This window comes from Apus apus, chromosome 4, assembly GCF_020740795.1.
Source record: "Apus apus isolate bApuApu2 chromosome 4, bApuApu2.pri.cur, whole genome shotgun sequence".
Classification (NCBI taxonomy): Eukaryota; Metazoa; Chordata; class Aves; order Apodiformes; family Apodidae; genus Apus; species Apus apus.
The window spans coordinates 61,253,742-61,270,761 of NC_067285.1; the positions used below are offsets into that span (position 1 = coordinate 61,253,742).

Consider the following 17,020-nt stretch of genomic DNA (forward strand, 5'->3'; position numbering starts at 1 on the left):
AATTGTCATTTTTGATCGTTGCTACTTTCATGTAGTCCAGTAGCTCTCTTGAGTACCAGCATACACATAAGAAATTACTTGAACTCTCTATGAGGCAACTGAAATACTCTATTCCTGCCCTCAATACACACATACATAAAGCTCTTTTCTTCTGTATCAAGACAGAAGAAAATAAATTCCAATTTAGCATTCTTGGCTAGAAATGAAATACGTGAAGTCTCTCAGTTCCCTTAGTTCCATAAAAAACAAGACAAAATAAAAAACCCATACCACTACGAAATATCTTTGACTCTTTAAAAAGATGTGTCAAACATTTGAATATTCATTCCATTTTAGAACAGATTTTTTTTGGTCAGAGTTTCTTTTCCAAAATGTAGTAATTGACATATTGTGGGTAAACTGGTATTCCACTCTTATGAGATGTTATAGTTGTTTGTATAGTCAGCTCCTTTTGTAACATTAATAAACCAACCAAGTGTCTTTCAAAAATATCTGACCTTCATTTAGACAAAATATATTCAAAATACATACCTGAAAGGTGCTACCGAACTTGCTGCAATAATTGGAGCAGTATTACCTTCTTTTCTACATAGGTCAGGATGTTATATCATAGAACACTGAGGGGAAAGTGCATCTTTTTTCCTTAGGTGTTGGGAAAGATGGTATCTTTTTGTTCATAGTTGCTTTCTGCCGTACCGATTGAAAAGTTTCCCATCCTGAACACTGATGAATAACATGCACAGCTTAGTAAAAAGAAATCTCTCCTTATTATAGGCCAGTTCAGACCGATAATTCAGCTTTCTGTTTAGCCAAGGAGGCTTTCAGAACTATAAAAAACAGGTTTTTAAAATGACACATTAATCATGCCTCCAGTCTGATGTGAATTTTTATATTCTGAAATGCAGAGGAAAATTTTTTCAGTGATTTAAAAAGAAAATGGAAAGCACCTATTCTACTGAAAATATGTCACATTCAGTGAAGGAAACTGACTGTGATAGCCTGGAGCTTCTGCAGCTGACTGTACCACCTAGAACAGTGCCAGTCTGAGAGAAGGCATCCAAGTCAGCTTGATTCTCGTTTACACCCAGTTAAGATAATTTTTAAAAGGTTCACTCTGAAATCTCATCGTGCTCATATAGGAAATTCAATTTGGCCTACCTTCCAGCCAGAAATCTAACAAACTGGCTGTTTTTAAAAAGAAAATCACAGCTTATTATGGATTATTGTGGTATATTACATCCACAATTCACACCCTAGCCAGAACTGCTAGCAATGCATACCCCTCTTTCTTGCATAAACTACTTGCTCCCCTCTTTTCAGTTTACAGGCAATGTTCCTCAAAAAGTTCTCATAACTTTAATTGGGACACAGGCAAGATTTAAGACCAGCTTCAAGTACTTTCTTCAGATTCCCCTAGTGCCTTTGTTGTACTCTCTAATTTTATAGCTGCTCTCACCTTGTGGAAACTGGGTACGTAGAGAGCCCCTGTCTTTGCAATAAGCTAGCAGTATCTTCTTCCATCCTGCTATAGCTACCTGTCTGCACACTCCCTTGCCACGTACACAGCAGCTCAACCTTCTTTTTGTATTTTCTCTCATTTCTTCTCCGAATTCCTCTTCTCCCCATAGCTACACTCATCACATTTGTCTAAAGGTATAACAAAAATCAAACGGTCAGGCAAACACACAGTCGTGTACAAAAACAGTATTTTATTTTCACATCAAAACAACTTCTATTTAATTACTTCTTTGAAAAGATAATTAGTTTAAATGTCCTTTGTTTAGTCTCTTCAGTATAGCCCAAGTCTGAATGTTTTTGCTATTACAGACATTTTCATGGTACACACAAGAGGGTTTTTTTTCTTAATTCCCTGCCTGGGAAAAGTACGAGAATCTGATAGTCCAAGGAATACAAAGCCCATTCTGAGCAACAAGGACTAAAATAGATGCATGGATGCCTAAAGCTGGGCTTAGTAAGTGCACATTGAAGCCAGGATTGTGGTTATCTATGACAAGTGCTGAGGCCCACTAAAGCTTTAAGTAAAAATGAGATCTATTTAGAATTCAGCTCACATTCCTCAGCTATTTCATTAACCATCCAATTTTGACACACCCATTGTAGCTAATGAATAAAAAGAAGTCTAACATCTTCTTGATGAACTGCAGGATTAACTGAGCTAACAAAGTGCAAAATATATGAAAGGCGATGCATAAACATTGGTTAAATCCTCTCCAAATTTTTCTACCAGGCAAACAGATTATAGACATCACTGTTCATTGTGATGATTAATTCAGTATTGCATTTCAGAAGACAGGTGACAAAAATATCTCTCACAATGATTCTATCATTAATATTAACAATTTATAATAAGAAAATTTCATCTGTCACCAGAAGTATTTCCTAAGCTCTTTAATTAGACTAAACCTGGATAATGCTGGGCAAATGTCTTCATTTTGTGATTTGACCTTTGCATCAAATTCCTATTGAAATTCCCCAGTAAATTTGCTGTTTTGACATGAGGTACAGAAGCATGTCTGGGTTATATGACTGTTGTCTCAAGAACTGTGGAAAAAATAATGTATCTCATGTTTTCTCAAAAGAACATGCCCTTTATAAAACATTCCATCTTTGATATTCCGATAGCACACATGATCATAGAGATTAATTTCTAACTTTAGGACACGCTAATTCCACAAGGATTAGTCAAACCAAAAGGCTTCACATTTGCAAGTGAGCTCTCTCAAATGAGCTTTGCACCACCTCAGTGTAATATATTTCTTTATCATCTACTAGTCAGGTGATAGCACAATTGAAATCCAGAATTAGATTCACATTTCTTGCAAAGCTTTGAAGCATGAAATCAAATATTCTCCAGAAATTAAAAATTAAATGTTAAAATAATTGCTCTCATTAATTACAAACAGCTGGAAACATCTTCAGCAACAAATACTGGTTATCTATACTATCTATATGGAAAATAGAAGGCAAGTACTGTAACCCTTCAGGTTCTGTTAAAAATTTAGTTTATCGTAAACTGCTTTTCAGGAAAAAAAAAAAAATCTGCTGTCCCCTAAAAGATCCCAAATTTCAAAAAAACCTGCCAAGGTAAAAAATTTCCATTCAGGAAACTAAAAACATTTTCACTGCAATCAAAATTACCCAAGGAAAAAGAAGAAAGATCACTTTTAAGCACACATATTAGTAACAGAAAAAACACCAAGGTTAATTCTAAAAGCAGATGCAGGTACACTCATTTTGCACTTTTGACTTCTCACCTGTTTCCTTGCTACAGCTCCCAAGGGCTCAAAAATTCATTCTACTACTCCTCACCACTGAACACCATCACGCAGATGCTATGGAGATTTTTCACCATGTTGTTTCTCTGTCAAAACATCTCCAACATAAAATCATGGCAAAGTGTTTTCCTCTTGCCAAGCTGTGCCTTACAAGATGAGCTCTCTAGCATTCTAGCAGACAAATGTAATCCTACACTAGTGACATGAAGAAAAGACACTTTTTTCAAGTAAACTCACTAGGCTTTGGTTTGTAGCTTTGAGTAACACTTCTTCATCTGGAAAGAGAAGACTGCCAATTTCCTAGCAAAACAAATAGTTCTTCTAAGCACAGAAAGGTCCAAGAACACAATGCAGTTGTAATTTTTAGTAAAAATTGTGGTTCTCAATTTATACATAATCCTAACCATAATATCTGAACCTAAAACAATAAAAGCTGTGTTATTTACTTCAGACAATAAATAAGTAGCCTCAGAATAGAGAATTCATTATTATCATTAATAGGCAAATTGGCATTCATCATTACCATCAATGAGAACATCTGGGTTTTTTATACATTGGGAAGCAGGCTCACAATTCACTTTCACTATGCTCAGTGAACTTCATTACACAAACATGACATTCTCTGACTGTGTTTGAAAATGTATTCCATTGCTACAGTGTAGTACATGACATTGTGCAATACCTATGCAATACATAGGTATGCAAGAGTGTGTGTTGTATTACGAAGTACCACAACATTCTCCATACAGCGATTCCTAAAATTGAGGTATATAGACACATGCATCCAAGTAAATTCTAAGGCTGAGATTTTACAATAAGATCATTTGTTGTAAATTAACATTATTGATATCTAGTACCTCTCATCCCTCAGAGTTACTCTTAATGATCTTACCTGAGCTTCAGAATACTAAAGAAGCTCCTTTGCTGTAGCATTTGCAAAATGACAGCATGATGAGTGTTGTACCTCTTAAGAGTCCGTCACCTGAGGCTACCTGGTTTCAGTCTTGATTGACCTGAGGTTGCTTCCAGTCCAAGATATCGTACAAACAGAGCTGTATGACATCTCAAAGCATAAGCTGATGTCAGAAGAAAACTTGTATTTTCAAATAAAGTTTTGACCTCAACAGTAGTTTCAAGTGTTTTCCTATTTTTGAAGTACATAGTTTTTATGAAGGTTGTGATTACTGTTTGAGACATGCAACAAGCACATCATGCAGTAAAATGAGAGAAAACAGAATGATATTTTAATCAAAACAAAAACCAGAAGATATTTAACCAGGCAACCACTTCATGCTGTATTTATCTTTTGAAGAACATCATTCCTTCACATCCAAAGTCACAAGCATAAGAAAAAGAAAATAAACAGGCAACAATTTTCTCCTGTTCTCCCTCCAACCCACCACTTTACCCATTCAGAATACTGCATAACATCAGATAATATTTTCTGACCATCTAGTATCAACCTGCTTTCAGAGGCAGTAACATTGTTTTTTATTAATTTTACCTATTGCATTTCCTCCACCTTCACCCATGTTCAACACAGATACTCAGACCTAGAGCCCTCACTTTTGAAGGTCATTTGAGAATCCATGCTTGACCTTGAACAAAGGAGAAGTCTCTCTGACTCATCTGTGTACCTTCGTGCCCAAAGCTGATCTCCTGCATTCATCGGTCGAGGCTTCAGAGAGAGTGTTTCAAATTTCACATAGGTCTCTCTTGCAAGTTCAGCTTCCTTTGCAGTTCGTGGTTTCAAATGAAGTTTTAAAACTTTGTAGATTAAGAAAATTATCAAAGGTAAAAAAACCACACATGCTGCACTGCTGGCCAGTATCAGAGTAGAAAATTGAGAGCTGCTTTCATCATTTAGACTATCAGTGGAGAAAATAATGCACTGCTCTTTTGTAGGTGGCACTCCTTTAGGTGATACACATGCCATATACTGAGTACTAGGATGCAAACCATCAATTGTGACTCTATTTTTGCTAGAATCAGTGCTCAGAGGCAGCATATCTTTCTCACCATACTTTGAGTATAACACAGTCACTGCAGAGTTGCTTGTGGCATTGACAGTTTTCCAAGTTAAGGTCACTCTTTCATCAGTTTCACTGATCACTCTCAGGTCCTTTACAGTAACATCTTGCTCAGCACTATCTGTTGTATTTAATGAAGTCTCCCCACTTTTCTTGCTTATCTCCCCAGCCTGCTTTGTCTCCTCACCTTTCTTGCTTAACTCCCCAGTCTGCTTTTTGTTTCCATTTGTTACTGCCTTTGAATTCTTCCTTCCATCAAACACAGGTCTGGATTGCTTCTTGTCAGTGAACCTGGTGCTCGTTGGCCTTTCAGTGCTAACCAGTGTTGTGGTCGTTGGAGTTGTGGGAAGAGGTGTAGTTGTCCTCTCAGGCTCCTGCTTGGATTCCTCCTGAGTGTTATTCTGTTTCTCTGTATCTTGCTTCCTTCCATACTTCTGGGGTGACACAGTTGTAGTAACTACACCAACTACTGTGACAGTAACAGCAGCTTCTGACATTCCTGCTAAATTCTTGGCTTTACATCTGTATTCTCCTGCGTCCTTGTATGAAATCCCTGTCAAGCTTATTATGGACCATCTGACACCCTCTCCAGGTGTTTCTTGAATTACTACAGGAAAACACAAAGAGTAAAACATTATGAAAGGAAGCTAAAGAGAAAAACTTCTTCCCTTAAGTTATTTCTGCCAGAAGAATTCACATGCATAAAAAAAAACAAACCAAAACAAACAAAAAAACAACCCACAAACAAACAAAACCAAAATCAAGAAATCCCCAATAAACCAAACCAACAAACCAAACTCCCCACATAACCTATAGAGCTCCTTGATATTATATATGATATGATATTATACATACTTCAGATTCTTCAGACCTACAGTTTAAGATAACTGCTAACTACTTGGCATTAGCAGGAAACATTTTTTATATTTAAGTTACTACATAAATATCTATCACAGCAGCTAGAACGATATCAGACAATCAAAATCTCTTTAGTATTCAAGATGAGTGTTGCAAATAAACTATTAAAGTTTGCAAATAACAGAAAACATTATTTTGGAAAATGTTATGTTTTCGACACTGAGTTTTAAGTGGCTCAGTTATGGCCTCACTAGGATTTTTATCATTAACATTTTCAACCATAATTGAGATTCCAGTGAAAAACTCTCCTTTCTGCTTTTCAGCTTCTGAGTTAGGGCCCAACTATTCTAACCTCCATTTTCCTTTATCCTTCCCTTGCTTCATCCATTTCCCCCCTTCACACACATTGTTCTTATTACAGACCAGATCCAGAAGCAGAACAGACTGTTGGACCTGTTCAGACCAAGACGTAGACAAAAAATTTCATGTTAGGTGGATACAATTGCCAGCTTGGTGCAATACCTGGTCCATTGTTACTCATTATAATTATCTGAAAGCACAAGCAACACAACAGGCTCTCCCATTTCCTATAAAAGGGCAGTTATACCTGTATAGTTCACTGGTATATTGTCTGACCTAGTCCAAGTAAGCTGTGGTGTCGGGTACCCAGTCGCATCGCAGCGTAGCAGAACGTTGCTTCCAAGTGGGGAAGTGATTTTTGTTGCTGATGTCATCACAGATGGTTTAAGACATTGCTCTAACTCAGCTCTCTGAAACAAGATTCCTGCCAGGCTCTCAGGTCCACTACACAAAACCAATGGATCCAGAAGAACAACTGAGTTGTCCACAATTTTGGAAAATTCAATTAGCTTTGAAATACGACAGTCACAAAACCATGGGTTGTCCTGCAAACCTGAAGTAGGAAAGGGGGGGAGGGGAATAATGGTCAGGCAATATACAGATATTGTGATTATTTATTAAGCTAAACTTTTATTCACAGAAGTTTACAGGACCAGAGTAATATATTTACACTACCTTTGCTTAACTTAGCTATTTATCCAGCAAAAAACACTTTCAAAAGATGTCTTAAGACTATTGATGCATTTTCACCTGCCTGTACCCTTCTGGAAAGACAGCTTCTCAGGGCTATTGCACTCTGCACCCTCCTCTGCTCTTAGTCCTTCTTTAGGCTCTTACAGTTTGATCTTCTCAGACCCTTTTTTCAATGCTGGCAGAGAACATGATGATTTATGGTTTTGGAGCTTACATCAACATCTGTACTCCTTGAAAAAAGGATAAAGGCTAAGAAGACAAAGCTTTAGGCCAATGTAATTCTTACCTGGTTCTGAAATATATCAATATTCTTAGAAATATGGCTTCAGTTTAGGACAACCTCTGAAAAACATCCAAAAGGAATACCAAAAGAGTAGAAAATGAGAAGGACCCTGAAAAAAGCTGATGACTATAATATTTTTATGATGGCACACAGAATGATATCTCTCCTCTCCTGTTAGAGTCTGTAACATTTGCTTCTTGATTCCAAAATTTTTGAATGAGAGGCTTCTCCCTCTAGGTGATCTTATTATGGTGAAAGAGAGTAGATATTTATGAGAAATAGAAGTCTAAATCTTCAGCTGGAATTGACATTCATAGAGCAACAGCAGCTTCACCAGGTAAAACACCACACAGCTCACTAACGAGTTCAAGTGTTTTCTCATTTGACTTAGACTTTTGGGCATACCTTTTTCATTTATTTTTTTTTAGCCTTAAAATAAACAAAATTCACAGTCTGAAATGAGGGATGTTATGCAAGAATGCCTTGCTATTAAATTTACTGATTGGTGCAACAGACAAGTCACAATAATTAAACCAAAACTAAAAGAAAAAAACAAACAAACAAAAAAACCCACAAAAAACAACCAACAAACAAAAACACTAAACACCTGCTAATATTGTTCAGTGTGTATTTTTAGGAATTATCAAAACAGCTATTGGAAAAATTTGGCTTTTTGTTCTGGAAGAAACCTCTAGGTGAAAGAATACAAGAATAATTTACTACTGCTTCCTTTTATCACCTGACCTAGATGAGGTTATTTTAAGCACAATGGCAGCGATTGGTTCAAACTGTGGTAAACCCTAATTAATCCCCACTCTTTAAAGCAAGACTTGACCTGAAGAGATTCCATGACTTTGACATCACAATCCAATTTCACCCCTGCCAGACATAAAATATTTTACATCTCTTCACTACTTATTGCCAGCTGGAGCACAAAAGGATAAATGAGGGGAACTGTATCAGCACCTGCTTTTCTTAAAAAAAAAAAACAAACAACCCTATATATTAAAAGAGTAATCTCCAAAATACTTTTTTTTTTTTCCCTGTGAACTTCACACATATATTCACCAGCAAAAGAGGTACCATCCAAATGTTTTCCATATGTCCTGGCACATCATCTTCTTGCACTCATGAAACTTCTGCCCAATCATGCACATGTATGTAACTATTTGTGCTCATCTTTTAAATTAGGCAAGATTTAGTTTGTTGTTAGAGACAACACTCCTGTAATTTTTTCTCATTCTTACTTGTTTATAAGGGGTCAATTTTCCTCACTATGTTAAGAAAGAAAAATAAGGCATCAACATCCAGAGCTTCTCTATAACAAATGCTGCTAAAATGCATGTGAACATCCAGCCCAGCCTCTGTGCTATCTAGGGGACAGAAGCACAGAGCAGCAGTGCTGCAAAAGTAGGTTGCAGAGCAGGAACTCTGGGTCCACAGCATTAATCAGGACAGATCTGCAGCATCAGTAGGACTGCAATCCCACATACCAGGCAGCAGATTCTCCTCTACATTGACTACTGAAGCTATTTTTTCTGTGACCTTTCTGCATCCTACAAGGTTTACTGCAGGAAAGGATGGGGTTTATTATTGTTTCTAATACTACTAGCAGCACTCAAAAGCCTTTCAAATTGAATCATTTTGGTGGAAAAGACCTTTAAGATCGTTGAGTCCAACCATTATGAGGAATGTAAGCCTAAATCCAAGTCCACCACTAAACCGTGTACCTAAGCACCACATCTCCCCATCTTTTAAATACCTCCAGGGATGGTGACTCCACCACTTCCCTGGGCAGTCTCTTCCAGTGCCTGACAACTTTCAGTGAAGATTTTTTTCCAAATACATACAAATACCATCTTTCATATTTTTCCAGTGTCCCAAAGACCAAAGTTGTTACAGTAAGTATTAGAAATTGACAAAACAGAAGGAATGCTGAAGCAAAGATTTGATAGTCCTTAGATTGAATGGTTATTTAGTCCAGTCTGGGACACAGGTTTGACCATCTCAGATCACTCTGAAGGCCTGGTTTCAGCTAACAGAAGAAAGCCACAGTCCCAGAACACTCTGTACTCCTGTACTTTAGTGCAAAGACAGAGTTATTTCAGTTAGTCACTTAATCTCCCCCATAAACCACGCTTACCAGTGGAATTGGCAAAAGAAGCAGGACTTATATAAACACATCACATATACAGCTACAGAATTTCCTTCCTTGCTTCTACAGCTCATCCCTTCTATTTGTCTGTGTCTTGCCAATATCTGGCAGCATTCACGTTATGTTTAGCAAACTTGCACAGCCATTGTAAGTCATTGAGTCATGTAAATTCCCAAAATGAAAAGATGAAAGCACTATTGAGTTGGAAGCAAGGATAAAACACTGAATTTGATTATACTTCAATTAGCTATTGAAGAGAACAGAAATGGGAATGTAAACCTCACTTCCAAACTACAAAGGGCATTCTGAAATTTAACAGCTAGTGTTTACAAGATGGTAAAAGTGAGAACAAACACATGAAAGAATAAAGAAATTGTTTCTAAAAAGAAAAAAAAAAAAACAATAAAAAATGGGGAGCTTTAACAAAATAATGAGATGGAATCTCCCCAGGAAAATAGTTTCCTAAGAAGAGAAAATAAAAATAATTATAAGTCTGCAATGGCATATGTATCTGATGGAACACCAAGTGTCTATAAACCCTGGATTCTTTTGTAGAAATATTGAGGCAGCTTTTTAGGCTGAGAAAGAAATACTAACCGAGGCAAAACAAACACTGATAATTACTTATGCATTACAGTACAACCAATGCAGTGTATTTTAACATTAAATATGGATTATAAATTGCTCTAAAAACCCTTATTTATTCTAGATTTACCATATTTTAAGTTTACTTTCACACACCTGGTAGAGTAGGGTTAATGGTTGGACTTGATGATCTTAAAGGTCTTTTCCAACCTAAGTGATGCTATGATTCTATTTGTATGCATGCTTGCATGTACAATGGCAAATATGTGTATATTTGTCTGTGCATGCCCATTTTTGCAGCCTTTTCCATAAGCAGGGTTTCCCTGTGCTGTGTCAATGTGACTTCAGCATTTGAAATAGCTACAAGCAAAATTTCTTTAGTAAATCAGCAACCAGTCTCAGACTATAACTTCTATAATATACTTCATTTTAGTGTCTGTAAAAGAGCAGTTTGTGAAATATTCAAGTTTTGGGCTGATAGAAATATTCACCACAGCTTGGGCAAACCTACCCTAGGCTCTCTTCCCAAAGAAGCTACAAAATTTTTGATCCACGGTTCTAAACAGTAAAGTCCACTTTTTGGATTGTGTCCCAGTGATTACCACAGACAGTAATTTCTAGGGAGTAATTTCAGGAAAAGCAGCATCTGCCCAATGGCACAGTATAACAGCTGGGAGCCTGACAGATCTGCAGCATTTCAAATTTTTGGCATCTCTACATACAACAGAGACAAGATCTCGTCTAGCTGCCACTCTATTAAATCCTGGATTCCTCTGCTCCTCTCAGGGACTCACTAGCTGCCATTTTCCATATGGAAAATGCTACTGCCATAATTCATGCCAGAAATTTCAATCTCTGTGCAGCAGGCAATGCTGACACTTGGCTGTGATTTGGATCGAAGCATTAGGCTATAGCTCCAGTGGTAACCAAGACAGGGCCAAATGAACTCACACACTGGTTTCTCAATCATTTCCACTGCTTAATTGCCAGCTCACTCCACAACTTTGTTTTGAACTGTTCCAAAGGGCACTCTTCAAGACAAAGTCAGATGTGGCTCCAAGGACAGTTCACACGCCAGGGATTGCTCCCTGAAAGGCTTGTGAAGGCCACACCAAGGACAGCTCTCTCCATCCTGTTCTTGCCCCTGACATAAGTGCAGCAGGCTTTGCACCTGCAAACTCTCCTGCATGCCTACCAGCCCCTCAGGCATACAACACTTGTCTTTTATATTACAAAAGCACAATTCTGTGGGTTGTCATGCAATTCTTACATTACTTCAGGCAGTTTGAACTGAAGAAAAAACATCTACACCCACAAAGTTACACTTTAGATTCATTGCAGCATCCCACCGAGCCCACAGAAATCCAGGGCTAAATCTTACAAAGTGTAGAACAAACACTCAGCTTTAAAAAAAGCAGATCCTAAACTGTGTGGAGATAGCCAGAGTGAACACCTCATCACAGAGCCAGGAATCATTCACTGACCCTCTTCTATTTAGCATAGCTTCCACAGAGAGGAACATCATACAGCAGCAGGTAATAAAAAAATCCCAAACCTTAAGCACAGAGATTATGAACTGGAATGTGATGCCAACCTGCCAGTCCCTCAGCAAAAGTAGTCCATGGCTCCTCCGAGAGTCCTTGAAGTAAACATGGGGAACCTGAACTTTCTCTTACATGTAACCTTCTTGATGCTCAATCAAGACACTGAAGACAAAGTTGCCTCCTGGTGTTAAAAAATACATACAGAGGAAGCACATAGGACACCCTTGAACACCAAAGTGCGCAATTGTGGGCATCACATTTTAAGAGATACATTTTTTTAAAACCTCAAGGAGTCCAAAGGGAACCAATGACTACAGTAGAAAATGCAAAAGAACACCCCACAGTCTATAAGAAACTGGTGAAAGAAACTGTGTGATTAGTTAAAGGCAGCAAACAGGGAAGGAAAACTTGTGAAAGGTTACTGTAAGAGATGATAATTAGTTTTTCTGTATGAACGTCTCATGTAGGACACAAGGTAATCAGCTTAGTTTTCAGTAAGGGAGATTGAGGTTAGATATTAAGAGTAACTTTCTCATTATCCTGACAGATTAGCACTGGAAGATGTTACCAGGGAAGGCCCTGGGATGGTCTGTCTGCAGGCTTTAAGAACAGCACTGACTTAGCCAGAATGGTTCAGTTCATCTGGATCTGTATCCCAACAGGCTAGGGGCCTTTTCAAAATCATTCCTGATCACATACCTCTGTGATCCTTATTTCCAGGTCAGAGGAGGAGGAGAGTATCTATGGGATACCCTTCTCCTTCTTCAGGCTCTAGCAATGCAGGCAGAGACGGGATGGTTGTCAGAGAAGAGACAATGGCACAAAGGACATCTTGCTCCTGTCATTCCAAGCTGACATTTCCTATGGTTGGAGCATTATAGAGACATCTAAACTGCTAGGTCTTCTTTCTAGACCAATAGTTTCTATTAACCATTCATTCCTGAAAACAACTGCTTTGGAACAGCCCATCAACAGCAACCTAAGGACAAGCCTCTGGCAGCAAGTGTGAGTGGTGAAACTACAGCTGTGCAAGCTCCAGTAATACAGATAATAAAATTAACACTTAGTGGAGACTAAGTAAGCTTGCCAAAATATCCCATGACACAAAGAGCACTGCACTTTCTAATCTCCAGAGGAAGGGGATGTTTTCTTATTCACTACGGAGTTTCTTATATAGCAAGCACTGTCTGTCTGCATTGCGATATACTCATCAGAGGCTATGACATCAATGAAAGAAAATTCAGCAAATTATTCACATCTTACCTGAGATATATTTAGTCAACATAATAAAATGAAAGCACTGCCTGGCGTTTTGCATTCTCAGCTCCAAATCTGTAATGACTGCACAGAGCCTCCCTCAGCACATAACACCCAAAAAAGAGAAGCAAGGTGCTGTTTGAGCCCCATGTGTGTTCTCCTCTGGAGGTCTGTGTCCAGGGCCAGTTGTATTTGACAAATGCAAATTATCCAAAGGTCACATCCCAGTTCTCTAGATAACTCAATATTGGCACCAAAGGGTTTGCCAGGACTAGAGGAGGCTGGCAAAACACCTGCACCAACAAAGTCTGCAGATGGTTGCCAGATGGAATGGAAGGTGAGAAGAAGGGGGTGGGAATGGGCTTTTTTGGTGTTCAGTTTCTGAGGTGTGATTTTGGATTTTCTTTTGCTTTTGTTTTGTAAGAGGTGAGGGCTATGTAAGACAACAAAACCAAGGAACTTCTGGGACTCCCACATGAGGTCATCAGAAGGATTAGATCTAGCACAGTCAACTCCTACTTTACTGCCTCCTGTAGTCTTCAGTGTGGGGACAGGGAAAGGGGTACCAAGCTGCTTTTACAGCTTTATCCTGTTAATCCTGCAAACCTACAGTTGCCATGCATGTGAGGAGCTTGTTCAGCCTTATAATTTACTTATATACAATCTCATCTGGATTAGAGTTTCAAATTGCAGCTTCTGCTGCAAAACAATGCAGCCAAAAAAAATGAACACTGAATACTGGGGGTTTAGATCAAGAAAATTGATACACTGGCCAGTACAACCCAGAGCAGATCTTTACCAGTGGGTGTAGAACCACCACAGTAGAAAAAGTCAGCTGGTTTTCCTCTCTTCCACCTGCTACACTACACAACAAAAACATCAAATGTGCACTTAAGTATAAACAGCAACAGAAGAGAACACTATTGATAGAGCTGTTCCAGCCATGTTCTGAGACCTCAGAAGATAAAGGGGTTACCTGCAAAACTAGGAAGTGGAGAGAAAGTATAAGATGAAGCACAGACTCCCAGACAAAACAGATGTGATGGTGTACTAGAGAAATGGAACAACATTATGAGAAAAAATATAATCTGGCCAAACTATTCTTAAATACTTAGCTTAAACACAATTAAAAGTACTGTGAAATCATAGGGCTTAGATTCATATTCTCTCATATTTAGCATGTAAATTGGGAGAAACTTCAGGATAATCAGTCAGCCTTAGACCAATGCAAGATCAACAGGAGTCATGCGGAAAACAGAGTTGCTCTCTTTCAAGCCACTGACACTCTCTGCAGCACTGTTGCCCAGGACAAGCTTCATATGAGCATTAACTCTAGTTACTTGTTTGGCTTGTGAGGCACTGTAAAATACAGTTGCAAACAGACATGCTTACAGCTGCAACCACATACAGTGATGAGGAAAACATAATCAGAAACACAATTTTTGGAAGCCCTGAATTTATATGTATAACTGAATAATACATCATATGGCCTGTCTTCCCGTAGACTGGAATCTCACAGTTTTTACTTCAGTTTCATAACCTTGAGATAACAAGATATGTGGACATCACTATCTTCATTTTATAGTTTTCTGTCACCAACATAAAACAAAAAAATAAATAATTGCAGAGCAAGCCAGGACACTGACCCAGATAAAACTCACACTCCTGAATCCCAGGCTGGTCCCCTACCTGCTCTCACTTGCAACTTACCATGTAGGTACATTTTTTAAAGGAATGACATAGGCTGTTCAACATACCCAAAATTACTCTCTCGGTCACCAGAATGTCTGTGGTCTTGGACAGAACAGCTTCCAAGAAGGGGGGCCAAATGTCCATCAAATCTGATGGCAAGGTGGTTAGTTTGTTGCTGGATATGTCCAGGTAGGTGAGGTTTCTCAGGTACCGGCCAGCATCAGCAGGAATGCTAGTCAATTTATTGTTGTGTAAATCAAGAGTCCGTAGGTTGGGCATCTCAGCCAGCGATTCCCAAGGGAAAGTCGAGAGCAGATTACCATCCAGCCGTAGCTCATGCAGTAGTTTCAAGTTATAGAAACTGCTGATATCAATGTTTGCTATGCAGTTGTAAGTTAGCCACAGGTATTTGAGGTCTACTAGGTAGTAAAAGGCTTCAGTTGGAATCCTTCTTATGACAGTTTTCTCTATACGTAGTTTTACAGTATCCACGGGAACATTCACAGGGATCTCATACATGTCAGGATCATTACAGAGCACAGACCTAACATTAAAAAGAGAGAGAGACACACATCAGAATTTCTTTATCAGAAACTTGTATTTCAGATTTAAATGCAAATGCTATTGCTTTCTGCAACACTCCTAGCAGAATAAAGAATGTCAAATCAAGAACAGTCCACTGCACTTAAAAATTGAAAAGACAAATGTTGAGTTTTTAAAGAGAAAAAGAATATGAAATAGCAATGATACTTTCAAATGAAATCTAGATTTTTTTTATACTAAAGCATGTAAGCACTAGCTTCTGTTCATCATTCTACAGACAACTGAAAAATGGAAGCCATTGTATAAGGAATAATATATGCATGTCTCTCAAATGGGAACTGCATGTCATCTGTCTTACTAAAATTCAGAATATTGGATTACTAATTTCTAATTCTTCTGCATTATGAAGATTCAAGGCATTTGTCTCTACTTACCTTTCAGAACAGACTGAAAATTGAAAAAGTTAGCATATTTCTCTAAAGGCAACCTTTCTAGCTCTCTTTCTGCTGTCTATGTAGAAAAGATCTGCATTTTAGAGGTGCTAAGAACTTTCTGCTCTCATTGATTTCACAGTGAAATGAGATTTCTCAGAATTCTCAAGAAGCAGTAGGTTTGCATTTCTCTGGGGTACATTGTTTGCACATATTAGCTTAAAGATTCCCCTCAATGAGCCTGTCTTTAATTTTCTCTCTCTTTTCTCTATATTCTTCCTCTATTTTACTTTCTCCTAATGCAGCTTTATACTAGATACGTTGTGACACTAAGTAGAAATGACAAACAGTATCTCCCCAAACCAACATGAAATACCCAGATAATCACATCGCAAATTAACCTCTTTATTACAAAAAAATGTATGCTTTCCCTGCAGATTTTAAAAGAAGAAATTACTGTATTTATTTAAGCCAGAACTACCTTACAATAGATACCTAGTTTGTAGAACAGAAAGGATATTACAATAGTGGGAAAATCATGGAGCAAGAAAGAAATTGCCTTCTGCAAAACCTGACGATTCAGAGAGGCTTTTTGGTAAGTACAAGCCATAATCACCATCTGGAACACTGATAGCCATAAAACACTAGTATAAAATATCCTTTACTTTTCAACTATGCTAGAACTAATTTGCAATGGATGAGAATGTGTTTTCCAATTTCTCCAACCCTTTTCCTTATAAATTGCCTTGTATAACAAATAATAAAATACATACCTTGTTCCAGTGCCATCACTTCTGCCATGGTAAACGCATGTGCATTGTGAAGGACAAAAACCATGCACTTCTTCAAAAAAGCTCATTAGGAGGTAGAAACAAATGAACAGATACATGACTTCCTCCCAGCAGAACTGATATGAAAAAAAAATTGAAAACTTGATTCCTAGGCACTCGTGCAGTGTGCTACAAATGTGAATGTAGACAGCCATTTAGTAACAGCAGATTACATCAGATTAGCTGAGATCTGTAGTTGCTTAACCTTCAAATGTATCCTGAAAGGGGTCAGTTAAACCAGCTCATTCTTTGTTCTGCCAGAAGAACACACTCTGTTTCAAATAACATCCAGCTATTTAAATATGTAGCTTGCAGGGTTAGTAGGTAATGAAATATCTTTTTGCTCCCTCTAAGAAGCAAAGCATTAGTTACTGCCCATAAATAGTTCCAAGGCTCCTGAAGGAAATCTAGTACAGAATGAGAATATTGCATGACATTCTTCAATACTGAAAAGAAGAAATTA

At 38.0% G+C, this 17,020-nt stretch overlaps 1 protein-coding gene across 2 annotated transcripts; it reads right to left on the reverse strand.

Annotated features, from left to right (window-relative positions):
- Nucleotides 1-1,722: 1,722 nt before the first annotated feature.
- LRIT3 (leucine rich repeat, Ig-like and transmembrane domains 3) lies at nt 1,723-16,936 on the reverse strand. 2 transcript variants are annotated; one of them, XM_051619018.1, is made up of 4 exons: nt 16,501-16,936; nt 14,819-15,297; nt 6,792-7,097; nt 1,723-5,933 (listed from the first exon to the last, which is right to left on the reverse strand). In XM_051619018.1, the coding sequence occupies exons 1-4, from the start codon at nt 16,710-16,712 to the stop codon at nt 4,831-4,833; spliced, it is 2,100 nt and encodes a 699-aa protein (XP_051474978.1). In that variant the 5' UTR covers nt 16,713-16,936; the 3' UTR covers nt 1,723-4,830. The 2 variants fall into 2 exon arrangements, with proteins under 2 accessions (XP_051474978.1, XP_051474979.1); XM_051619019.1 differs by lacking the exon at nt 6,792-7,097.
- Nucleotides 16,937-17,020: the final 84 nt, after the last annotated feature.

What these genes read in the sequence shown, in the direction of transcription:
- LRIT3 (XM_051619018.1), bottom strand. Translation starts at nt 16,712, where the DNA reads ATGGCTGTCTACATTCACATTTGTAGCACACTGCACGAGTGCCTAGGA. An exon ending in GACCGAGAGAGTAATTTTGG is followed by an intron (nt 7,098 to 14,818) that starts GTATGTTGAACA and finishes TTCCTACTTCAG; the next exon opens with GTTTGCAGGACAACCCATGG. An exon ending in TATACCAGTGAACTATACAG is followed by an intron (nt 5,934 to 6,791) that starts GTATAACTGCCC and finishes GTTTTCCTGTAG; the next exon opens with TAATTCAAGAAACACCTGGA.